The sequence below is a fragment of the Leopardus geoffroyi genome, chromosome C2 (genome assembly GCF_018350155.1).
Source record: "Leopardus geoffroyi isolate Oge1 chromosome C2, O.geoffroyi_Oge1_pat1.0, whole genome shotgun sequence".
Taxonomy (NCBI): Eukaryota; Metazoa; Chordata; class Mammalia; order Carnivora; family Felidae; genus Leopardus; species Leopardus geoffroyi.
This window is the reverse complement of record NC_059333.1, coordinates 18,186,170-18,213,012: the sequence shown is the minus strand read 5'-3', so window position 1 is coordinate 18,213,012 and position 26,843 is coordinate 18,186,170. Positions and strand designations below refer to the sequence as shown.

General features: G+C 40.3%; 1 protein-coding gene, 1 long non-coding RNA gene and 1 other non-coding gene across 3 annotated transcripts in view; 1 reads left to right on the top strand and 2 right to left on the bottom strand.

Annotated features, from left to right (window-relative positions):
- The window catches only part of LOC123610677, a 48,452-nt gene extending 30,233 nt beyond the window's left edge, over positions 1 to 18,219 (top strand). Inside the window, exon 5 of the long non-coding RNA XR_006718243.1 lies at positions 18,129 to 18,219. This is a non-coding gene — a long non-coding RNA (uncharacterized LOC123610677). The remainder of the gene's footprint in view (positions 1 to 18,128) is intronic.
- The window catches only part of CYYR1 (cysteine and tyrosine rich 1), a 103,657-nt gene extending 77,731 nt beyond the window's left edge, over positions 1 to 25,926 (bottom strand). Inside the window, exons 1-2 of the mRNA XM_045501579.1 lie at positions 25,466 to 25,926; positions 20,078 to 20,180 (exon numbers count right to left, since the gene is read on the bottom strand). Of these exons, the coding sequence (XP_045357535.1) occupies positions 20,078 to 20,180; positions 25,466 to 25,538 (176 nt within the window). The 5' untranslated portion in view covers positions 25,539 to 25,926. The remainder of the gene's footprint in view (positions 1 to 20,077; positions 20,181 to 25,465) is intronic.
- Positions 6,044 to 6,146, bottom strand: LOC123576260. Its single transcript, XR_006701277.1, has one exon. It is a non-coding gene; the product is annotated as a U6 spliceosomal RNA (small nuclear RNA).
- Positions 25,927 to 26,843: the final 917 nt, after the last annotated feature.

The window sequence follows — 26,843 nt, the reverse complement described above, 5'->3', positions numbered from 1 at the left end:
CTCTCTCTGCCCCTCCCCCGTTCATGCTGTGTCTCTCTCTGTCCCAAAAATAAATAAACGTTGAAAAAAAAAATTAAAAAAACAAAAAAAACAACAAAAAAAAACCAGTGGTAGGTAGATCAGCGTTTCCTGGAGTCTGAAGCTTGCAGACTTTTGAGGACCCTTTATTTTGCAGAAGATACATTTGATTGACTGACACAACTCAGCAGAACAAATTCCTTTATGTTTTACTACATTTTGTGGCTGCAAATTCTTTGAGCTCCTTTTCATGTAACAGTAACTCGTAATATCTTTTCCTAGACAGAGAAGAGAAAGATAATGCAGTCTTTCCTCTAACATGATGGATGGGGCTGTTTGATCATCTGGGGGAAGCGTTCCTATACAGAAATGGCTAACAGTTACAGCTATATATGGAAGTGACTATAAACCACATAAATATATACTAAACTTAGAAAAAATATATCCTACAATTCCCGTTACCCCCCAGCTGGTCCCTAAAACGGTACAGCCATTCCAAAGCCCCTGAGGGAGAAGTAATTGAAGTGGAAAAGATTGTGGTCTTAAAAGAAACAGTCAAAATATCCTACTTTACAAGTGCTACAAAAATGCACCCCCTTCGATGCAATGAAGGGGCCCACGCAATAAAAAGAAAGCTTCATTAGGGCCACCATAGATTCTACTGAGCTCGGACTGAGTATTCCAGCAACAATAATGGATGCTCAGGAAGTAACTTGCCCAGCTCAGGCAGGAAGCTCGCTGTGGCCGGAGGCTGCCTCAGAGGACATTAAAATGGCACAGGGGCGCCTGGGTGGCTCAGTCGGTTGAGCATCCGACTTCGACTCAGGTTATGATCTTGTGGTTCGTGGGTTCAAGCCCCGCGTCGGGCTCTGTGCTGACAGCTCGGAGCCTGGAGCCTGTTTCGGATTCTGTGTCTGCCCCTCCCCCACTCAGGCTCTATCTCTGTCTCAGAAATAAATAAACCTTAACATAAATAAATAAATAAATAGGCACAAAAACCATCAGGTGGAAATGCCAGCTCCCCAGCACTGAGGCAATGCAGACGGAAGCGTAATCTACCCAAAGTCAAGAGCTGAGCAAGGCTGAGGGTACATTTTTCTAGATGGGGAACCCCAGGTGCAAAGACTCATTTTTATTTTTCTTACAATAGAGCAAGAGAAGGTCTCCCATTTAAGCTAAGGGTCTGGGCCTTTCCTGGTGAAGACTGCATTTATATTCCTACGTTGTTGATTCTCTTTGCCAAGGACAAAATGTTTGAACCAGCACAGTTTCTGTGCTACGCTCATGCCATTACCTGCTTTGCCCAACATGCAGCATATAACTGATAATCATGGAAAAGAAGAGATAGTAGCCAAAAACTATTGAGCACTAGCTCTTGTTCTAAGTGGCCCATAAGTTCAAACTAATCTATTCTTCGTAGCCACCCATGGGACAGATTTTCTAATATTATCACCATTTTACAATCCGTTACTGTTGGTAACGGTAAAAGCTCTGTAAGAATGACTGCTGTGGGCTTACCAAGAAGTCATTGGTCATTCCTTCTATTCAATTACTTTGATCAAACCTAAGTAAATCTTTATAGCCTTTTATTTTCAGTAAAAATACTCCTGGAAACACTTACCATAGTTATTTGAACTGTCTTTATTAGGTCTGCATGAAGGCAAAGAAGTTACGGTTCGTTATATGACGATTCGATTCTATTTCTTAATTTGATAACTAAACAGGATAGCAGAGTCCAAAATGAAATGTACTTTGGTATAGTTAACTTAGACTAGTATGTAGCCCAAGGGCTATTTGTTGGTTAATAAAAATGTAGATTTCTGGCTCCCATTTTGGACCTACTGAACCTGAATTTCTACATTAGGTCCTAGGAAAATGTAGTTTTAACAAGCACTCTCAGGTGATTCTGATGCATACTGAAGTTTAGGAACCTCTAATTTAAACTAATGTAGGGGCGCCCGAGTGGCTCAGTCAGTTAGGGGACTGACTTCGGCTCAGGTCATGACTTCAGCTCAGGTTTGTGGGCTGGAGCCCTGCGTCGGGCTCTGTGCGGACAGCTCAGAGCCTGGAGCCTGCTTTGGATTCTGTGTGTGCCTCTCTCTACTCCTCCCCTGCTCATGTTCTGTCTCCCTCTGTCTCTCAAAAACAAATAAATGTTAAAAAATTAAAAATAAATAAACTAATGTAAATGCTGTGAAATCTCTACTTTCCTATGAACAGACATAATTAATGTCTGGTGTTTACAACTGCAGGGCATTTAAAAGCTTGGGTGTGATTGAAGAAATGGATAAATACGTTTTTGTCTCTTGTATGCTAATATAGCCTTAAAAGCGTTATTTGAAATAAATGACGCAGCACGGGGGAAAAAAAACCTACAAAGTTGTGCAGGTCTTTAAATCATACTATCGATTAATGGAAACACCTGGGGGTTAGTCTTCCTAATAGCATAATCTGAAAAGTAGAACAGATTTTGCTGGCTTTGGATAAATCATTTCAGGATAAGCTCTTTTCCCTCATGAACTACTTTCTTCCTGCACCAGGAAAGGAATGAATTTTTGGGTCTTGCAGTTCCTGGTGAGTTCTCCTTTCTCATAAATATTTAGATTAGAAGAGAAAAGCCAAGATCATTCTTTTAAATAGTTTAATGAATTTTTTTTTAAATGTATGAACATAGTTGGGAAAGCCTGCCACTGATTAGATTCTTGGTTTTAATATTCTATTCTTTCCCCTTCCAAAATTCTCTTCTACGTTTCATGAAGTAATGTATTTCTCTTAATAAGCCTAAGTTGAAATTCATTATTGTAGTCACTTTCACCACAAAATTCAATTATCGGTTCTCTTCATTTTCTGTTGCTTGTGTCTTTATCTTCCTTTCACGTCACCTGCAGGGCACTCTGTCTATCTGGTACTTTTTTCCCCCCTTTAATGTTTATTTATTTTTGAGAGAGAGAGAGAGAGAGAGACACATACACACAGAACGTGAGTAGGGGAAGAGCCGAGAGAGAGGGAGACACAGACTCTGAAGCAGGCTCCAGGCTCTGAACTGTCAGCACCGAGCCTGATGTGGGGCTTGAACTCACGAACCGTGAGATCATGACCTGCAGTCGGATGCTTAACTGACTGAGCCACCCAGGCGCCCCTGCATCTGGTACCATTAAATTAATATCTCTGCCATCACTGCGACGGGTTTTTGGTGCACCACACGTGGGGGCCACCTCCTTAAATATCTCATTTCCTAGTTGAGGTGATTACACATAAAAATGCCAGGAATTGCCAAGTTTTAGGTTGGTTTAGAATTAGAATACAGTAACTCTAAGCTTCCATGGGATTATCTACAATTCGCTGACATGACTCATAATTAAAAAGAAAAAAGATGAACAAAGGGAAAATGCAAATGATTTCATCTAACCCTGTATGTACGTCAAGGGACACACACTGCTCTCTCCTAAGATGTGCTTCAGCAACAAATAATGAGTCTATTTGCTGTGTACAGAAACCAAACATCAACAGTTTGAATTTCTCTTCTTGATGGTTATGTCTTCTTGATCGATGGACCCTTTTCTCACTGTGCAGTATCACTTATTATGTCTGGTAATACTGTCTGCTCTGGACTTTACTTTGTCTTACACTCATGTAGCCACACTAGCTTTCTTTTGGTTCAAGTTTGCACGGTCTGTATTTTCTCTGTCCTTTTCCTTTTTTTTTTTCTTTTCATGGCTTGATAGCTCATTTCCCCCCTCCCCTGCTGTATTAAGAGATAATTAATTTAAAAATTGCGTAGAGTTAAGGTATACAACCTGGTTATTCAGTATTTTCATATATTGTAAACTAATCACCACAATCAAGGTAATCAACATATCCCTCATCTCACAGTTACCTTTTTCTTTTGTGTGTGTGTTGAGAAAAATGTAAGATCTATGCCTTTAGCAATCACGCAATAGAGTGTTGCTAACTATAGTCACATGGTTACACAGCAGATCTCCAGGACTTAATTCATCTTGTATACCTGAAACTTTGTACCCCTTGACCAACATCTCCCCATTTTCCCTCCTTCCATTCTTTTAAGCTACCTATATCATTGTAGTTGAAGTAACAGGTAGACAGGACAAATTTCTGTCAGTTAAAAAAAAACTCCATTCTCTGTCCTTCAGTTGATGTGTTTTGACCACCCATGTAATTACTGATTCGTTTGGTCTATCATGTATTATTTACGTTCTGTTTGTTTTCTTTGTTTTTCATTCCAATTCCCCTTTTCTCCTGCCTTCTTTTAACTGTGTTACGCTATAGGTTTTTGGGTTGGTTCTTTTGTTTTTGTTTTTTTGCTTTCTGTTTATTTTTAAATTATTTTCATTTACTTTTTTTAGTGGGTGCTCTCAGGATTGCAGAACACATACTTTTCATCATTGCTGAGAATCACTTTGATACTTTAGCTGGAAGGCGGAACCTCACTGTCCTACAAATCCCTTAATCTCTCCGCATTATGCTATGGTTGTGTTATGCACAGCATTTCCCTCCACTGAAAACACAAACCTACAATGTATATGTTTCTGCATCCAACAGTCTAACATATTTTAAAGGACTCAAAAGGGGGAAATTACGCTATTGTATTTACCCAAATACATGCCAATTTTGTACTCTTCTTTCCTTTCTGATATTGCAAGTTTCCTTCTGGCATCATTTGCCTTCTTTCTGAAGAAGTTCCTTTAGCAGTCCTTTTGGATCGGGTCTGACTGCTAAATATTTTCTTAATTTTTCTAAACCTGCAAATGTCTTGGGGCCCCTGGGTGGCTCAGCTGGTTAAGTGTTGAACTTCAGCTCGGGTCATGATCTCACCGTTCGTGGATTTGAGCCCCTCGTCCGGCTCTGTGCTGACAGCTCAAAGCCTGGAGCCTGCTTCGGATTCTGTGTCTCCCTCTCTTTCTGCTCCCCCACCCCCCCACTCTTTCTTAAAATAAGTAAATAGGCTTTAAAAAAATCTGAAAATATCTTTATTTCACTTTTATTCCGGAAGGCTATTTTTGCTAGTTATAGAAGTGTGGACTCATCTTTCTGTTCTTTCATCACATAAATCACATCACAAAATGTAGACACTTCGTCCTCCATGGTTTCTGATGACAAATGTGGACTCCTTCAAATCGTAGCTCTTCAGGAGGTAATTTGTTGCTTATTTTTTAGCTGCTTTCAAGATCTTATTTTCTCTACTTCTCAGTAGTTTGATTAGGATGTGTCCGGTATGGATTTCTTTAAGCTTAGCCTCTTGGGAGTTTGTTGAATTTTCTTGAATATGTGGTTTCTCTCACCCAACTTGGGAAGTTTTAAGCATCGTGGTCCTCTTTTCTTGGACTCTGTGACATCAACACTAGACTTTTCCCTGAGACTCTGTTCTTTTCTTCTTCTTCACTATTTTTTTCTCTCTGTTGCTCAGATTGATTTCTACTACTCTGTCCCCAAGTTCACGTATGCTTTCCTCTGCTACTGAGCCCGTCCGGTGAATCTTTTAAACCTTAGCTCCTGAATTTTTTTTGTTCTGAAATTACCATTTGGTTCTTCAGGTTTCCTATCTCCTTCTTTTTTCTGTTTCAGTCTTCTCATGAATCTCAAGTAGTGTTTGTCCTTACTTTTTGGGTCCTATTCATCACAGCTGCTTTAGAGGCTCTGTCAGAGAATTCCAACATGTCTGTTGCTTGATGATTGTTTGCCTTTCGAGTTAAGATTCCTTGTTTGTTTGATTGTTTGTTTGTATGCTGGGTGCTTTTGAATTGTATCCTGGACTTTGAGTCTTATGCTATGAGGATTTTGGTATGAAGTGTATGGAGAATTCTGAGATTTTTGTTTCAGCAGGCGACCAACCAGTTTCAATTCAGACCACAAGCTTCAGTCAGACTGCTGGTTGTGGTTTTAATGTGAGTTCCATTTCCAGAGCCTTTGCAGTCAGGTTTGGATCTAGTTGCTAGTTGCCTAGCCTGTGTTCAGCTCTCAAGTTCTGTGTATACCGTTTAGCGTTGGATCCATGCATTAAAAAAAAAAAAAAATGAAACGCTGCACGAATTTGCGTGCCACCCTCATGCAGGGCCTTGCTAATCTCCGTATAGTTCCCATTTTAGTACGTGTGCAGCCAAAGCGAGCACAAAGATCTCACCGGTATTTTCTGGTTCCCTGGGGCAACACTTGCAGTTCTCTGGTCAAAAAATGCGCTTTATTTACTTTGCTCTCTGTGCGTTTCTACAAATGGGCTCATAGCCAGGGTGGACCCCAGGAGGACAAAGACAGAAGAAAAGCACTGGGGATTTGCCCCATCCTCCTGGTATAACACCACTCTGATCAGAAAGGAACATTCCCTTTTCTCGGAATGTTAGGCTCCTGCCAGGTCCTGCTGCTGCCATTACCCCTGGCCCTGCTGCAGCAACCAAAGGATCACTTGGGAGCTACGCAAGAGAGCAGAGCAAAGAAAAAATATCGGGGTATTTTTCCCCCACGGTCTTCCGGCATGCAGAGTCCTCGGTTACTTAGCTGGAGAGATTCTGCTGTATCTACTTGACTGTCCGTGCAAGCTACTTCTGGGTTTTGGGCTACGTTTAGTCCAGAGTGGAGTAAACAGAGGGGGGAAAAAACAACTGGTAAACCCATGGCTAGTTAGGCAGTACTTTGAATTTTGGTCTTGTTCCCCAATCTGTTTGCTACTGTTTACTTTCCATACACCTGAAAGGGCTTTTCCTGCATCCCACCCCAATTCTATAGCTGCATTCAGCGGGAGGCAGAGAGTGGAGCACACTTTCTGTGTCTCCCCCAGAACTGGAGCCAATCCTTGCCATGAAAGGTAGTGAGACGAAACGATTGTACCACAAACGCGAAGCAAAATATATAGCATGTGCAATAAGCTGGCTGTTTCAAGCCAACAAACTGAGTAAACAGGAATTCATTTTAGGACTGATAGACCTCAGCTGATCCTTGCCATGATCAATGACTTTTTAGTCAGCATACCATCTGGCATTTACTTGTTACCACTGAAAATATTTTCAATCTGGCGATGTGGCAAATGTAGGTTATGTACAATATCATCAGAGGCAAGTCATTGCCTTTTTAATTTTTGTCTTTTAAGCATTAACTTACTGCTGATTAAGACATTTTTTAAAAAGCCTAATCAGGGCATTTCTAAGCTTTTACATGCAAAGGCACACTCAGATCTATAGAGTACTGTGATCACTGCTGAAATGGTCAGCAGTTAATGTTTATTTTTGAGAGAGACAGAGAGAGGGAGAGTGAACAAGCTGGGGAGGGGTAGAGAGAGAGAGACACACACACACACAGAATCTCAAGCAGGCTCCAGGCTCGGAGATGTCAGCACAGAGCCCGATGCCGGGCTCGAACCCACGAACTGAGAGATCATGACCTGAGCCGAAGTCGGACGCTGAACCAACTGAGCCACCGAGGCGCCCCTAAGTGGTCAGCAGGTAGAACACGTTTTTTGTGTATTAATTACTGACATGTCATCCACAGAGATGAACCAGGCTTATGTACAATACACATTTCTGAAAAATAGTGAATCAAATAAATTTTGAAAGGGGAATTAATTGGAACCCTATAAGGAATAGTTTAGTAAAACAAATCATTGCCTCCCCGATATTTGCTATTACCTGTGTGCTTTTTTAATAAATCAGGTTTATATATTTTTATTTGGACTTCCTTACCCCAGTGTTGAGTTGGCTTCTCTGATTCATAGGTCAGCCTAGGGCAACACGGAGCATTTGTCTATTGTATGCACATGACTTTCTGGGCTGTATTACACTTTTAGCAATTGCTGGGCGGCAGAACACTGTGCTTAATCAGATTTTGCGGTTAAGAGATGGTAATCACGTTTGATTAAAAAGGTCGTTTATTTCATTCAAGGCTGAGGGTGCTTTCCTGAGGGCAGAAGCCTATGTTTTGGCCTGGAGGACCAAGGAGGTCTTACACCCAAAGTGGCACTCACTTTGCAGATCAGTCATGGATTTCTGAATGACCTTGGAGAAGTCACTTTGCTTCTCTCTTCTCAACTCCAGAGATTTGCAAAGCCCGATGTTTTCATTAATGACAGGAAAATGTGCACAGTTCTTCTAAATGTTTTTTTTTAAGTTTATTTATTTATTTTGAGAGACAGAGAGAGAGAGAGAGAGCAAGCAGGGGAGTGGCAGAGAGACAGAGGGGACAGAGGATCCAAAGCAGGATCTATGCTGACAGTAGAGAGACTGATGCGAGGATCCAACTCACAAACCATGAGATCACGACCTGAGCCGAAGTCGGACGCTCAACCCACTAAGCCACCCAGGCGCCCCTTTCTAAATGCTTTAAATAACAAATATATCCTTTAGCTAAATTCTGAGAGGTAGGCAAGTTGTTACTACTGTTCCCTCTTTACAAATTAATAAACCCAGGCTCAGGGACATTAGGAGAATAAAGTTTGCAGAGCATAAGAGCAAGAGAAACTCAAATGCATTTTTTGTGAATCCAAACATTCTTGGTCTTTCTTCTACAAGTTCCTATCACTAAGACTTCTATCAGTTAATAAGAGAAATCACAAAGAATTGTTTTCTGTTGAATTCCACCTGGCAAAGGGCAAAGAGGTCTATTTGCTTAACGTAAGGATACGTATTGCTCAGGATTGCAATTGTCAAGTGGAGTTTTCACCACTAACTTGATACATTTAAGTATTTCTTCAGGTATAATACTTTGGAAGTTGACCTTATGTTATTCCTGGTGTCTGCAGAGAAAGAATGTTGTATCAACGTTGCGCAGGTGATTATTTGCAACCACAGGCGGCACTTACTTTTTGCAAAATGCAGCTCAGGGAGATACAGTTCTGCCCACCTTTTTTAACAGCCTGAATTCATACAGAGTATGTTTGGAGTCATTTGTCATGTTTTGCTCTATTTTTGGCAGATTGGTGCAGGGGCATTAAAAAAAAAGCATTCGTGTTACATGTCAGATCTTTCTTCCTCTTTCCTTACAAATGAATACTGAAACTACAAATTCCATTTGTCTCTGAGTTACTATGGGTTAAAAGGTCGAGGCTTTCACCCGTGGCCCTTTCGGTTGGAATCCTATTACACTTTATGAGGTTATCACTGCCCTCTGAAATTTTCATCAGCTATGGGTGTGTTCATCCTAACATTTTGTAGGCGGGAGACATGGGTTCTGGCCCGTAGCTGCCCACCAGAACTTGCCCAGGATAATCCCGTAAAAAGCACCCTGTGTGCCTAATTCTTCCCTCCTCAATTTTGTCAGCAAAACATTTTATCTCCCCAAATTATGCAAGTGACTCGAATCGCAAGGAGGCTGTTCCCTTAGTAATCATGGGCTGGCATCCTGGAAGGAGCACATTCACTTCAGAGATGTGACAAGAGGTCAAATCGTCATAATCAAATCAGTCTTCAAAGTCTGATCCCTATCATCTGATTATAATTTATCCTAAACGGTGTGACTAGAAACTGATGCGTGGTTACATAGAGACCATTCCATTAATGACACCTGATTTATACTCCAGGAAAAGAAATTCTCTGAAATCAATAACATTTCCAAATTTGTTTTGTATTTATCCAGGTGATACATATTTGTGTAGAACCCACAATGTATCCGGTTCTTCGGGAGCACATGAAGGACTGACCTGCATTTAAACAATCCATTATGGGAGCACCTGGGTGGCTCAGTCAGGTAAGCATCTAACTCTTGATTTCGGCTCAGGTCATGATCTTGCGTTTCGTGGGTTCAAGCCCCACATCGGGCTCCTTGCTGTCAGCATGGGGCTTGCTTGGGATTCTCTCTCTCTCCCTCTCTCTCCCTCTGCCTCTCCCCCAATCTGTGCCTCTCTCTCAAAAATAAATAAAAACTTGAAAAAAAAAAAAAAAAAAACAACAGCTCATTATGGATCATTCAGTTGGTTCCACCCTCTACCTTTGATGGTAAATTGCCACACTGGCTTCTTACCCTCTCAGCGTCCAGAGTATGGAAGGGCAGAAAGATAATTTTGGAAACTGACCTAAGCGATAAATAATAACAGAGTAGAGAAAGGATAATGTTATGGCAGGATAAGGGAGGGAATTTAATCCAGATGTTAGGGGTAAAAAAGCGCTCTCCCCAAAGTACGGTGTTTAGGTCTCCATAAGGTCTTACAGCAATGAGTAGTGTCTACTCATCCCTTTTGAAATCTTCAGATCTTCCGGAGCCAGTGGGGAGTGGCAGTAAGACGTCGAGCACACACAGTTTTAAGTGCCAGCTCATTACACGGTAGCTGTATAAAATTAGAGAGATTACCCAGCTCTGAGCTTAACTTCCTCATCTGTACAGACAGGGAATAACAATACCTCGGTCATGAGGGCCATTCTGAAGATTAATAAACTAATATATTTTTAATTTAATTAATTTAATTTAAACTAATATATTTTAGATAATAAAACACAAAAAGCACATAGGAGAAAATAAGGACATTTAGGGTCCTCACCACGGGAGGTATAGTCAGGCTAATTGATTAGTGAAGAACAGATCGATTTACAGAGGCGAAGGAATATCGAAGGGATAGAAAACACTCTAAGGGAGGCTGAAATAGATGTAGAACACTTTTCAAAAGACTGATTAAATATAGAAAGGGAAGAACTCACAGTGTATTCCCGAATCTCCCCGGGGCTCTCTGGTTGGCTTGCTGTTCTCTTTCATACACCTCTCTCTACACCTTTTTCAACCAGCACCTCTAGGCTTTGTCCTCTCAAATCTATCTGTGCCTGCTCCAGGCTTCCCACGGAGTTCAGATTAGTCCATTTCACCATTTGAAGACCCACTGAATTGAGCCCATAGGCTATAAAGTCTATTACCGCTGCTCCCCTACTGGCCCGCCACTCAACATATTAAAAATGGAATTAATTCCCCTCTCGGAACCTTCTTGAATATTTCCTATTAGTTCCAGCACACCATCCACCCAATCATCCAAAGCAGAAGCTCCAGAATTAAATGTGGGCTTGTTCTTTCTTTTAGCCCCAGTCACTAGCCCCGCATGCCAGCAGTCCTCCAGTCCTAATCTCTTCTACCGTTTCATTCCATAGGTTAGGACGTTGTCAAGTCACACCAGCCTCCTCTACCCAAGTGTGCTTGGAGGCTGGGCTGCGTCGACAGCCCATCGGAGGTGGTGAAAATTGCAGAATTTCGGGTCTTACCCCACAGCTACCAAACCAGAATCTGCATGATAACCAGAATCTCACGGGCTGTTGAGGCTTATAATAAGAAATCTATATTTGGCCCTCCTTCTATTTCTGGCACAGAGCTCCCCAGATGCTTGAAATTTCCTAAAGGTGTCTTTTGTTAGGTTAATGAGGTGGCTTTTGGAAAGCACCTGAGGATGGGGGCTGGTGGCCAGGGCAACCAACCAGGTAATAAGGGATGGAAAACTTTCAGTCCCACCCACCCACCTCTGGGGAGGGGAGTGGGGCTGGAGATTGAGTCCAATCATGCCTCTGGAATGAAGCTCCCATCAAACGCCCAAAGGACAGAGTTTGGAGAGTTTCCTGGTTGGTGAACACACAGAGAGTTGGGGACAACAGATTGCTAGGGGGACACAGAAGCTCGGAGTCTTCTCCCCAGGCCTTGCCCTTTGCACTCTTCCATCTTGCTGTTCCTGAGCTGGATCCTTTTATAACCAAGTAAAATGTTTCTCTGGGTTCTGCGGGTCACTCCAACAAATTCATCAATCTGTAGCTGGTTGGTCAGAAGCACAGGTGGCCACCTGGACTTGCCCCTGATGGTTGAAGTGGAAGGATGTCTTGTACGATGGAGGCCTTCACCTCTGGGATCTGAGGCTGTCTCCACACGGTAGCAGAATTGACTTCATTGCTCAACGGTGTCTAGGCGACCAACTTGTCCCAGTTTGCCAAGGGCTGTCTCCATTGTGGCACTGAAAATTCTGCATTCCAGGAAATCCCTCAGTCCTGGGAAATCCTCAAATTCATGTATACCCTTCGCTCCCTCAGATATTTACACATTTGCCACATGCCCATGTTTCCTAAGTAATGCACAGAATTATTTTATGTGTTTAACTTCACACAAATAGTATGTTTTGCACAGTCTATTTCTGTTAGCTCTTTTTCACATAGCATTACCAGTTTTGAGATTTACTATAGTGATGCATTAACATGCACAGATTTTTTTTAAGCTTATTTATTTATTTTTTAGAGAGACTGAGACAGCATGAGCGGGGGAGAGGCAGAGAGAGGGAGACAGGGAATGCCAAGAAGGCTCCGTGCTGCCAGCACAGGGCCCCACCCAGGGCTTGAACTCACAAAACCATGAGATCGTAACCTGAGCCGAAACCAAGAGTCAGACGCTTAACCGAATGAGCCACCCAGGTGCCCCAACATGCACGGATTCATTGTAATTTCTGTATCCCGTTCCATTGTATGAATATAGTCGATCTATTTTCTTCTGATGGAAATTGAGGTTGCTTCCAATGTTTTGCTAGTTTAACACGTCTGCCAGTATTATAAATCTTGTTGCATATTTGGGAAATTTGTAGGGAATATACGTGGAAGAGGAATTGCTAACCTCCAAAGTATGCCCACGTTCATCTTTACTGTACTTGGTCAAATTGCTCCCCAAGTGCTGATAACAGGTGACGTTCTTTCCCCAGCAATGTGAGCTCCGTTCACCTTGGCTCATGCGGCTCACTGAACAGCGGCTCATGTCACACTGAACAGCACTGCCAGCCTGAGGGGTGTGAGATGGTATTTCATTTCCCAGCTTTGGCTCACTGGGTAGAGCATCTTCTATACATTTATTGCCCTTCCACTTCTCTGCTCTCTTATTTTTTTTGTGCACGCACATTGGTCATGTGGATTAAAGGTTAAGATTAAGAGATACAAACGGCCTGTCACAAAATAAAGAAGTCATGGGGATGAAAATCTTTTTTAAAAAGTATACAGTTCATTGGTTTTTAGTTTTAGTAGTTGTACTTGTGTTTTTACCTTTTATTGGAGAACTCTTTCCTATCCCGATACCATAATGTCATTCTCTCCCTTTTTTAAAAGCGATTAATGTTTGCTTCTTGCATTTATATAATTAATCCAATAGGAACGAATAGACTTCTGGGTGCGGTGTGACGGAGTGAGCGAATTTAATGTTTACCCATATGGATAGCTAATGCACCATTTATTGAATAACCCACCCACCTCCACTGGTCTGTAAGGCCATCTGTTATCTGTCAAAGCCCAATATATATATGAGTCAATTTCTAAGTTCTATATTCTATTGGTTTACCTGTAAACCGATATCACACAATTTATTTACTATAACTTTATCATAAATCTTGATGTTTCCAAGGCATGTCTTCTCACTTTGTTCTCCTTCATATCTTTTTTTCTTACACCCTTTGCTATCCCATGAAAACGTTACACTCAGTCTACCAAACTCAGCAACAACAAAAAGAATGGTCTTGTGGGTTGTGATTAGAATTCCACTGAATTTACAAACAGTTCAGGAAGAACTGACATATACCAATATTGATATCCTTACAATATTCACATCTAAAATTTGATAGATCTTTTCATTTCTGTAGCTCTCTCTTTCTTCTCTCAAAATTTTTATATATTTATATTACTCCATAAATGCCATGCATATACTATTACTGGATCTCTGACTAGGTATCTTATCATTTTTGATGTTATAAATGAGGTTTGGGTACACACATACATATTACATTGTCTGAATGTTGCTGATATAGAGGGATGCACTAATTTTTGTACGCTGAGCTTATATACGGCAATCTTGGTGAATTCTCATTCATTTTTATAGTCTGAAGAGTACAGACAATCATACCATTAATAAATAACAACTTAGCTCCCCCCTATCCAATTCTTATCACCTCTTTTTAACTTGTCTTGTTAGTTACACTGACCAGGATGCTGAATAGAAGCCCTAGATGCCAGCTTGCCTTACAGATGGCTTTAAAGGGAAAGGTTATATATAATATTGTACCACTAAGTCTGGGGTTTGACATAGGGTTTTTTTGTTTTTTGGAGGTTTTTCTTTTTTGAGATATTTATAAGGTGAAGAGACTTTCCTCTGTATTCTTAGTTTGCTAAATCTTTTCTTTTAATTCCAGGTAAGCGATGCATTTTATCAATTGCTTTTCTTTTCGAGGTTAATCTTAGAATTACTCTCCTTCAAGAAGCTTTCCTAGAACCCTCAAACTGGACTAAAAGCTTCTCTTCCCTAATTCCACTGCATTTTGCACTTTCCCCAGTAGATTAAACTATCTCTTTATAGGTCTATGCTCCCCAGTATCTTATAAATAATTCAAGGGCAAGAACCATGTTTGGTTCAAGGCTCTATCCCCCAGAACCTGGTGTAGAACACAGAATCTCTGTCTACATATTGATAGATACAAATTCCTGAGAACATGTTCTAGAAACTTCATCCATTTCTTTCTAAACACAAATTATGTTTCTGACATTGAAGCTTAATTTACAGAGGCAATTATGATGAAGTAGAATGTAAGATCTGACAGAGAAGAGTTTTAGATTTCTAGATGTTTATTGTATAAACATGTTTATAAAATAACCCATAAAATAGAAATACCTTCTGAGACACACTGACGTTATTCTTAATCAAACAAAATTTGTTACTACGTTTGAAGCCAAATTCATATTTGTCTTAACATTATATTCATTATTTGTCTTTGTGTCATACTTAAGGTAAGACCCTCCCCCCTCACCCCACCAACTTTGGTTTGCTCAGTAAGCACCTTTCAGAGTTCTTTTTCTCATATCTAAGTACTAAGAATATTTTATTTTAATTACTTTAAATGATGTTCCCAATACCAGAGGGCCTTTCAAAATACATTATGTCCCAGTCAGTATTTGAAGAGCCCCACGTGTTTTATTCAGAACGTTCAGCTACTTAATGAGCATACGCTTCAAATGCCATTTGCAAATATGAAACCTTTATCTTTTGGCTCGGTTTTGCTTTCATGCGTAACATGGTTCTAAAATCACAGTGGTGATATTTATTAGCTGTCTTTGCAAAACTGTGGGCAATACATCTTTCACATTTCATTGAGGAGAAAAGAAACTTAATCCCACCAGGATCTCCATTATTAGTTCTTCCTCCTGATTTTTTTCCCCACGGGGATTTTGTGTTGGCCAGATGGTGCTCTGAGGAATCCCTCGACAGAGCTGTATTTTCAGAGGCATACTGGAAAAGCAAATATCTATTTCTGAATAAAAGGATTAAATCTTATATCTTGTTATCGGGCTCACTAAGTCCATCCTAGGCATTATTGGGCTCCTATTCGACACCAGACAATACTTTTTTTTTACTCACATAGCAGTTTCCCTTCACGTCCAGTAAAGTTTTTACTTTATTCCATTACTGACAATAATTAGCCACTCAAGTGCACCCTCTATCCCCTTGAATTCTTCCAATGCTAAAGAGTACTCTACAAACCACGTCTTTATGCTGGATCCTCTCCCTCAGGCATGTCAATTAAACTTCATCAGCAGCGAAAAATTGAAATATCCCTTTTCATATTCATCACAGATATTTATTTTTCACGGGGAAGAGTGGCTAAATGAAATGTTTGAGAATCATTTTGATGAGAAATTGTTTACTTCTTGAGTTGACCCAATTCTCATTTTCAAGCACAGTGAGGCTTTTAATCTTCAGGTAATTACCCTCATGATGACAAAAAGTCTCAAAAAGGGAGAAATAATTCCAAGGTCACGTATCCTGTCATAAGTTGTTCTAAATAGCGCAACATCTCAAAGTGTTTATTCCAAATCCTTTCTTTATGGCATAAATAAAATAATGTCCATTTGGTACCCTTCTCACCCATGTCCTTGGTCACAGTAGTACCTAAGAGTATGTCATTTCTATATAAAACCAGCTATCTTAATCAAGAAAAATAATACATTATTTTGTTTCAGTTTTGTTAAGCATGACCACTAAAAGTATGTGAAAGTAAGGACCTATCTTTTGTCTTCCCTACTTATTCGTATGTTGTATTTAAAGTTTAACCTTCCTTCTACAGCATCATTGAATAACATGGGTTTTCTCAAACTGACCAGTTCCATTCTTATATCTTTGCCTTTGCAAGGGACAGTCTCTCTCTGGAATGTACCTCCCTTTCTTGGCTGTCCATTTATATAAATATCTTTCAATACTCTGATCCAATTTCATGTTTATGAGACTTTCCCTAAACATTTCTTTCCAAACACTACACACAAAGACTTGGCTGTTTTCTCTCTTCCTGGCCCTCCAATAACACTTGATAGATTAATTCACTGAATCAGAATTAAATGTTCTTCACTTTCTTCTCTTATGAGATTGTGAGATCCTAGAGGTCAAGGTATATCATTTATTCATCCTTGGATCCCAGAACCTAGCTCAGTACTGCTAGAGTAATTAATGAGCACTCAATATGTATTTGTAAATAACTGATTACATAGTATATGCTGACTTCTGTGAAAACATTCTTAAATTCTGGAAAATGGGACTGTTTTTCTATATTGAACTTAATATGTGTGACCATAATGATCAAAAATAAATATGCTATTTAAAATAGACTTATTGTGGTGATCATTTTGCAATATGTACAAATATTGAATCAGTATGTTGCACACCTGAAACTAACATAATGTTATATGCCAACTATACTCCAATTAAAAAGTAGATATGCCATTTTAAAAGTTGAATTTTTAAAATTTTTCAGGAAACACATGTAAAATTAAAAATTCCTGACTGAAGGGGGGTGCCTGGGTGGCTCAGTCGGTTAAGCGTCCAACTCTTGATTTCAGCTCAGGTCATGATCTCATAGTTTTTGAGTTCAAGCCCTGTGTCAGGCTCTGTGCTGACAGTGTGGACCTTGTTTGGAATTTTCTTTGCTTCTACCCCACCCATGTTCTCCCTCTCTCCTTCTCTCTGAAAATAGACAAATAAACTTTAAAAAATTCCTAACTGAAAAAAGAAAAAAAATGTGGGGATGTAGAATCTAAATTTATTTGTCAAAATTAACTCATATTTAGAATGTAAAATGTCTAAAAACAAGGGACCTGAGTAATGTAAGTAGGCTTTTCAACTGAAAGGTAAATTTAGCTCTTGGGATCTCTTTACAAATGAACCTTAGTGGTTCATTTGTAAAACAGAAAAGGGAGTTGAAGGAAACACAGTTAGGGCTGAACACTTCTCTCTGATTATTTTAGAGGGGCCTCAGCGATGAGGATTGACTGTACATTACCTTACCGATTTGTGAAAGGTTTAGAATGACCCAGATTGTACTTTGCACTCTTTTTAGTTCATTTTAAGCTGAGCCAAGATATCTTCTATTTTGAAAACATACAAAAATAGAAAGCAAATTATAACCAATTTATAAAATTAGCCATTTAGGATACATTACATCCCATTGTGTTTACAGCTTTCTTCCTTATTACTTTTCTAATAAGGACAAAGATTTAACTTTCCGTTAAGATGATTAAAATGATTTTAGCAAGAATGTGCCTGGATACTTGGAAGAGAGGAAGGTAGTTTATGTGTTCCAAAATAGCAATATTTGAAAACATGTGCATGAAAGAACTTTGTAAGCATTCTTGGAATGATTTTGTTTCTATCTCCTTTCCCCCCACAACTTAAAAAAAAAAAAGCTTTGGGTGGAGTTAAGAACTCTTTTCAAATCTTAAACAATTACTGGAAATCCTGAAAATGTATTCTCCTTTATTCAGTGGGGGAAAACACTTTAAAGCTTCTCTTTTTTTTTTTTCTCCTGAGAATTGTTTACCAAAGGATTTACTTAATGGCTTCTATTTTGAACACAGAATTCAGTTATAACCGCCTGAAATATAACGCCATCTGTGTTTATTCTCCCCCCAACTCAAAACACAATTCTTCTCTTCAAATATAACCAGTCCATGGCCCTAATAACCCAGACAAATAGATCAATTCCACTAACTCTTTACTTTAACCAAGGGTAAAATTGAAGAGTTACAATGCATACCATAAAAATGTAAATCTGAATGCCAATATAAAACATACAAAGCGCATCTGTAAATTTAAAATTTTAAAGTTCTGATTTTAGTAATTTTTCTTCTCTCTGTATTTCCCAGGGTGCAGTTAGCTGTGAGGTGACAAATAAGGACACAACGCACACAGTAATGGATATTAGTGGATGGGACCAGGAGCCAGGGGACCAGAGAACCACGGAATCACTCTGAAGCTTGTTTCCTCAAATCTATACCACCTTTTGAGCCCACCTGCACTTCTACCTGAAACACCAACAGCTGGCATGTGGAATCCACTGGAAAATGAAATTGGAATTTAGTAATTATGTATTTTAAATTACTTTAAATTGCAAATTTTTTTTTTAATGTTTATTTATTTTCCAGAGACAGAGAGAAAGACGGAGCGTGAACGGGGGAGGGCAGAGAGACAGAGGGAGACACAAAATCCGAAGCGGGCTCCAGGCTCTGACCCGTCAGCATAAAGCCCGACACGGGGCTCGAACTCACAAACTGAACTCATGACCTGAGTTGGACGCACAACCGACGGAGCCACCCAGGCGCCCCTATTTTAAAGTACTTCAAGAGTGAGAAGTGACATACAAATGTGAAACATCCTTATATATTTATATTGAGCATATTCTGAGCTGATTAATCCCGTAAATACCATTCTGACTGATCTCTAATGTAAGAAGGAGACTTAAACCCTTTTTCAGCAAGACTTCCAGGAGAAAATGTCAAACATTTTATTTAGAGTTTATTTTGCATTTCAAGAATGCTTAAATTCCGTTCATCAATCTTTATTACAGCCTGACAATTCTTAGAGCCATGGCAGACTTCAAGAGTATCCTGAAGTATGATTATTTCTGGCCTTATTCAGACAGTTATGATCTCCACTATCAGCCCCAACTTTGATTTTAGAAAGTGTATGTGGTGCCAGCTCTTCTGTCCTCAGGGAATGGAGAATGAGTTATCGTGATATTCACTTAAAAAATAAAAACTGAGGAGCTAGTCTAAAAGACTAGATCCTGGCTGTTATTTGAAAGCCACGTGTGATTTTTGACTCCGAAAAGTCTTACGTTCCTAATTTTCTAATTTCTTGACTTTAAGATCCATGTAGAAGAACAAAGAATTGCAAACCCTTCAGACATACAACCCTGAAGGCCGTTCCAGCTTCTCCATGTCCCTTTGCCCAGGGGCATCTCCAAAATAAATTCTCAATTTGTTATGGAGGAATGTTAAACACAGTCTATGTGTGTTTGTTTCACTCGTGTTTGTACTTAGTTACCACCGTATAAGGTTGATGCTTAGACTTTCTTGGGCTCTAAGCTTATTTCCCGAAGTTGTTCGACATACATTATGTAGAAAATTGACATTTCGTATCTTAACTGTTTTTATTCATAATGTCTCTCATCTACTGAATGAGATAGACAAATACATGGCAAAATACACTAGCCATAATTAAATGACAAATTCTAACTTACAAATCCTTCAACAAAGCAGACAAAACCATATAATTGACAATGTTAAAAAATGATCAGTAATATGCATGTGGTCGACTAAAAACATTGTTTTTATAGAACACAAATTAAGCGTCAAAGAATACTTCTTAACCGTCTTCTAACAAAAGCAGTTTATGTTGCATATCACTTTGCATATTTTGTTAGATAATATAACACTGTAGATAGTGATGAGTGTTTAATATCTCCAGGGAAGGTTTTATGTCAATAACCACTCTTTGGGCACCCATGTGGCTCAGTCAGTTGAGCGTCCCACCCTTGATTTCAGATCAGGTCACATCTAGTGTTTCATGTGATCAAGCGTTTCATGTGGTCTCAGCTCAGGTCACACGTAGCATTTCATGTGACAGTGTGGAGCCTGCTTGGGGCTCCCCCCCACCGCCCCGCTCCTCTCCCCATCTCAAAATAAATAAATAAACTTAAAAAAATAACCCCCTTTAAAATTTCTTGCCCCTACCTCTATACCTTGGTACTTTGTGAACACGTAACTGAGGAATGGAAAGAGCATCAGTATTGCCGAACTTGACCAGTACTCACGAGAGGATATTCCCAATATAGGCGTAGTAGGAACAACAGTAGGGCGTGGCCCCATCGCAGCAGTAAGATCTGCAGTCTTTGCCACACTGAGCAAGGCAATCCTCTGCAAAAGAAACACCACACACGTCCTTTACAGTTCTGAAATCACAGCTTCATGAAAAGTATTCTATTTTATATCTCCATCGGTCAACGACCACGCTTTGGTGCATTTAGATATTCATTTTGCATACTCGGAATTCTAAAACATGAATAAGCATCTAAACTAGTCTTCCTTCCCTATTGGACATAAATCCAGAAGAGGCAAAGACCATTCTGTTTTGAATTTCCTTCATCCAACACCATAACTGGTAGTTGGAAGTGCTGAATGGGACAACGGAAGGAGAAATGAATGATCCAACAGATCAGCCATTCAATTTTGCAACAGAATTCTTATAACAATTTCGAAATGATAAAGTCTTTTGACTTGAGGGTCACATCAGGGTCATTTGATGGCATGTGTTATTGACGTGTATATTGTCAACTGGATATACTTTTTAGATAATGTATATTTTTATGACAATGCATTATATGTTACTCTTTCTGTACATTTTGTTTTACCCTCGTAATGACAGTTTGCACACATATGGTAACACAAATGAGTCTGCATATCCTGTCAATTCATCTGGATTGGAAGATAATGGGTTAGTTGTAGGAAGGCGTTTCCGTAGATAACTATCTTGTGAATAATTAAGAATTTATTTAATGTTAGATTTAAGAATCAACAAGTTATGAAACAGCACTACGGGAAGGGAAAAAGGTGCTTTCTGAGTAGAAAGGACATGTTGGAGCTGATAAAACCAAATTACTGTCTTTTTGCTTCCATATGTTTTTGGCAAGGAAAATTAGACCCCAAACTTGAATAAAAATTGCCCTAGCTTTTAAAAATTCTTCGTGCCACCTAAATGATTTATGTTTAACAAGTTCAGATGATTATTTAATTACAATCAGTGGTATAAATTATCATGGATATGTGAGTTTGAGGTACATGATTAGAAACGCACTAAATATAGTCTGGTAATTTAAGTTACATGTTCAAGAATCACAAAGGAAGTCCTTTGCAACTCAATCCCTAGAGGTAATATCAACTATTATCTAAATTATGTAACACTTTTGCTTGTCTGTCAAACCATAACCGAAAAGTACAAGATGTTACATTATGTCTGTGTGTCCAGGAGATTGATTTATCCAGAAAGAAAAATTTAGATTAAAAAAAAAATTAATGTATATTTATTTTTGAGAGAGAGAGAAAGAGAGAGAGAGGACAAGGTGGGAGGGGCAAAGAGAGAGGGAGACACAGAATCTGAAGCAGGCTCGAGGCTCTGAGCTGTCAGCACAGAGCCAGACACGGGGCTCGAACCCACAAGATGTGAGATTATGACCTGAGCCGAAGCTGGACGCTGAACCGACTGAGCCACCCAGGTGCCCCTAGATTTTGTTTTTAAATCACCTCCTTGACAGGATGATTCTTGACAAATGAATGTCATCACAAAGTAGCAAAGTTCATTGATCTTTTTCAATAATGCATGGCCTTTGAAGAACACGTGAAAACGTTCACCTTTTTTTCCCCCTCCATTTTACTTCTACCCCATAAATTAATAAACCTTAATGTTTTCTTCTGAGATGAGGTAAGAAGAAAGGAGAGGAAGAAATAATTACTTTGTAAGATTCAGTAACTCTACTGAAAACCACTGCTAAATTTTGAAGACAAGAAGCACAATCTAATGACCTACTGACAGGGTATGCTCTTTGCAGAGTGCATCACACTTTTTAAGGCTATTTATCTTCTCATTTTTCCCTATGAACTTCTATAGTTCTCATTTTTAGTGCTGTTTAGTTAATTCAAACATTTAGATTAGTTAGTCGTCTCAAGAGGCTTAACCGGGATGTTTTGCTGCATGTTCTTTAAAGCCATTCGGAGAGTGGAAGAGCCGATGTCCCCATTTTTTTCTGTGTGAGCAGGACAACCCATATGTAAGTAGCTTCATGGGGTGCCTTCGGAATGATGCCCTTGATAGTGACATCTTATTAAACTCTCCATGAATATCAAAGGTTCAATTACTATTATTGTATTCCAGTTACTACTATTATAAGGACGTGGTGTTATCAAAATATTTTGAACCAATGTTACAGGAAACCAACATCTTGTAGCCAAGGAGCTGGATTATACCTGCAGCAAACATCAGGATCGTGTCACAAGTTGTTCCTTATTTGGATGGCATTTTCTAGCACTCCTGTCTACTTCCCAGAATTAAACAACTGACAAGGGCAGATGTAAGAGTATGGCAAACAGATTCACAATCGCAACATTCTCAAACTGAGGTTTTGACCACTCGTCAAATCTTCTGTGTTAGCTGCTCTCTCCAGTTCAGTGGAGAACAATTCTGTGAAAATCGGATTTGGAAGGCACCAGAGCATTTTCTCACTTGTAAGGAATGGAACATTCCAATTGTTTCAGAAGATAATTGATATTACCTCTAATACTCGAGTGAATATTCTTGAAAAGTAGCCAGTTCAAACTTTCTTCAGTGACTTGAATCAAAGGCATGATGTGGAAGAAGGTTCTCCAACCCTCACCCCCACCTCAAGGAATTCGTGGCACAGGAAAAGCGACATCTGGTTGCAAAGCACATGCTCACAAATGGCTCTGGTAAGCTACAGCTGAGGATAAGGGAGGAAGGAAAGGGAGGGGACAGCAGTCACTGGCTGAGGCTGGGAAGGTAAAACCTTGGCCAAATCCTGTCTTTGTTGCCTGCGGTGGGAGTTGGATAACAGCGTAAATGTCATCGGGTCTCTTTCCGAAGGTGGTTCCACAGCAAAACGTGATGCTTTAGGCACAGAAACTTCGCCCGTACCGCCTTACCAAAGGGAGCATGAATTTAGTGCATCTGCTTTGGGGGAAAATAATTCAGGTTATAGGCGGTGCATCTACATAGGTTTTTGTCCCATTAAAGCTGGAAATTTATTTAGCAGGGTGTCTCAACTGTTAGATCGGCATTGTTTCCTCATCATCCCCCAGTCCTCACTTCCAGTCACATGTCTTAGTTCCAACCAAAATGAATTCTGTATCATTACAAATATATATCTCATGGTTTTTGCCTTTGTTCACATTATATCCTCCTCCATTTCCTTAGGTCCAAGGCTTCCCTATCTAGTCCCTAAATTCCTCCTTAAGTTCAATTTCTCTGAGCGATTACTTATTGGGTTCTTCTTATGGGCCTGGTATTTTGCCAGTCTCTGAATATCATGCTGAACAAAACAGACATCATCTTCCTGGAGCTTACTCTCCTAAGCCAGCTATGAGGTTCCCTCCTGTGAACAGTTCTGGCACATGACTGTAATTCGCCTATGACACAGCCTTTTATACATTATAATAGGCCTCCTTTATCTCCCAGATGAAACTCAGAGCAAGGCCTCTGTCCTATATAACACTCAAAATGCCTCACTCAGTGAATATTGGGTAAATAAATAAGGCAAGCATAAAGGGATTTCTGAAGCAAAGAGTTCGGGAGTTAACACCAAAGAACACACTGGCTAAATATTTCTTATCAAAGATAGTAAGTTAATTTAGTATTATTGGCTTGTAGTTATTCTGTAGCTTTTGAGGGGGGTATGCCTAAGAAGAGAAGAAATGAATGCAGAGAAACTTTCTAAATTAACCAAACTTGTTGCCAGAAGGCTTTGCAGATTTCCTGAACCCTGGGGATTGTTCACCAAGCACAGGGTGGGGTGGGGGTGGAGGTGGGGTGGGGGTGGGGTGGGGGAACAGGACCAAAGGAAGGAAAAGCGTGTGCATTAGAAGCTTTCAGTTTACCACAGGGAATAAAACAGACAAAAGAGTAAGTTGTTGTTCAACGGTGTGCTTGAGTAAAGATGAGTGAGGTTTTGTTCTATTTTCTTATTTTTATTTTTGTTTTTGGATAAACAGAGGAGGTGAAAAGAATCATTGCTTCAAATGAACTAATGGGAAGATTTTAATATAAAGCCAATAACGCAATTGTTTCTTTTAGCTTCGCAAATTCTGGAATACACTTTAAGGTACAGAAATAAGCAAACGGATTAGAATGCAGTTTCTCCTCATTAAGTAGGAAGTTCTTTTCCTACTTTGATGAATTTTTGCATTTGAAAGTCAGCATTTTCCTTGCAATAAAATACCTTTTAAATAACTTAAAGACAGCCACTAATTCACATTTTAGTGTATAAATTGAAAATTTCTATAGAAGTTTGGGGAGTCATTTCTGGCAAGGTTGAATGAGAAGTTCAATTCTCTTGACGTTCACGTTCAATAATGTTGAAGAACCTCTTCATGTCACTCGCAATCTTCGTTAAGTATCAAGAAATAAATCACAGTGCTACATAAATTTACTATTGCAAGGTCACAGGTAAGCCTGTGATTTTTTTTTTTTTTGTCCTAGGAAGCAAGAGACATGAAAACATTTTACAAAGAACTTTGCTTTCAGCTTCTTTTGTGAATAGGAAGCAAATGCAAAACCACATGTGTAATTAACTTTATACATGAATAACCAGTGAAAAGCCATTTTGAGTTCCATATCAATCATGAAACAAGAAAACCGCTTTGCTCCATCAATTATTAGCAATTCTCAGGAAGAATAATTAGGAGGAGGGAAATGAAATTCCTTTCACCTATAAACAGTGCTTCACAAAATCGATGAAAACAGGATTAGGCTCTGGGTGAATTTACGCCTCCCGAAAACCTCCTATTTGAACTCAAAGCATCCAATTATCCAGACTACCACACTTGAGAATCATCTTCTAAAGTGAAAAAAAAAAACAAAGCAAAAAACCCGATGGTCTAAGGCTTTATATTTTGAAATACTCAGAATGTGGGGGGTAGCAAGGAGAGGAGACAGACTACCTTGGAATGGAAAAGTCACCACATTAGTTCATGTTAAAACTTCAGCAAATACCTCTAAATCTCGGGTACTTTTAAAAAAATTCTTTTCTCCCACCCCTCAGTCTCTGCCCTCAACCCCCAGATTCCTGAGTTGTGGACAGGATCAATGGAACGCTATCCAGAGAGTGAAATCCTGTAAATGTGCGTTTGGGATTTTTAAATTGGACTGGGAGTTTTAAATTGCTTGCAGAGAGAGAAGGGAGGAGGAAAGGGGAAAGGGAAAGTTAAAGAAAAGGAGCAAAACAAAACAAAACCTCGGGGGAGGTCGAGCCGAGGGTCGCAACACGCCGGCTTCCCTGGCTGCCCGGGCGGGGACCACCCCGTCTCGGCTCTCCCACCAAGGTCCCCGTGCCTCCCGCCCAACCCGCGTGGCCAGAGGGCGACCCGAGCTCAGTCCCAAGTCTCGTTCCCCTCTCCCGCCGCCCCAGGCCACTGACCTGCGTAGACAAAGAGCAGGACCAGCTTCGGAAGCAAGATTCCTGGACCCCCGGGCAGCCTCAGCGCGTCCATCCAAGCCGGTGGCCGGAGGTTGCGCGCCAGGACAGACGGACAGACGCACAGACTGGAGAGAGGGCTGATGGTGGGGGGGGGAGGGGGGGGGAGAAGGGAGAGCCCGGGCCGCGGAGGAGCCGGAGTGCGGTCAGAGGGAAAGGGCAGCGCTCCCGAGACGGAGGTCGCGCGGGGACCGGGCCATTGCCCTGAGCGTCTTCGAGGGGAGCCCGGCCGGGGCGCGCGGGGCTGCGCTGGGACCGAGGTCTCTTTGTCTCTGCCCGCGGCGCTCAGGCGGCAGGCGAGGCAGCCGCTCCGGCGTCCTGGGCCACCCGGGCTCACATTTCATCTCCGCGGGTGGCACCGACGTGGGGCTGGGGGCGGGGGTGGCCCCGACTCCTCCCCACCCTCGGGTTCTTCCTTCTGTGGCTTGAGTCCTGGAGCAAGAGGGAACTTCTTCCAACCCGGTGTTCTGGCAGTTGCTCTTTTGAATTCCAGCCCTGCGCTCCAATTTTTCCTTTGGAGGTGATAGGTGAAGAAGAATCTAACTTTTCACCTTTCAACGAAGGTAGGGCAGTTGCAGGGTTGAAGGTTCTGGACAAAGAAGCCACTAAAGAAAGCCCAGAAGAATTGGAAAGTCAGAGGCAGTGTGTAGCTTCTCTGCTGAGAGCTGATAAAATGTTTATTTGTTAAACACCTAAAGCATCGTCAGTAAAGTGGAAAACACAACCAGAATGTACACTGTCATCGCTATTGGTTGATGCTGTTCTGGAGTTACTGGCCTATGCAATTAGGCAAGAGAAAGAAAAAAAGTTATAAAAATTGGAAGCAAAAATTACCACTGGCAAATGATATGCTTGTGTATGTGGAAAATCAGACAGAATCAACTATACAGCTCTTAAATAGAGTTACAGAGACTCAATCATTTTCTTTCATGCAAATTAGAATCGATTAGAAAGTTCTGTTTTAGTCATGAAAGAAAAAAAAAAAGCTTGAGTAAGTGAATAAAGATAATTCTCTTTATTTATTAAAGAAATTCAAGAGAGTGATGAATGGGATAAGCCTCAACAGAAAATAACCATATTATAACATCACAATGACTGAAACAGTTTTCATTAGCACTAGAATAGATAGGCTTAATGGAACAGACTGGAGAATCCAAAAATGGAGATACATATGCATAGAAATTAAATTTATAGTTTTAAAAAAGATACTTTTAAAGCAGAAGAGGAAATGATGGGTTACCCAGTGAATAGTGCTGGGGCCTTAAGTAGGCATCTGTGGATTCTTATCTCCTTTCATCAAAACAGTAGCATACAAATCAAG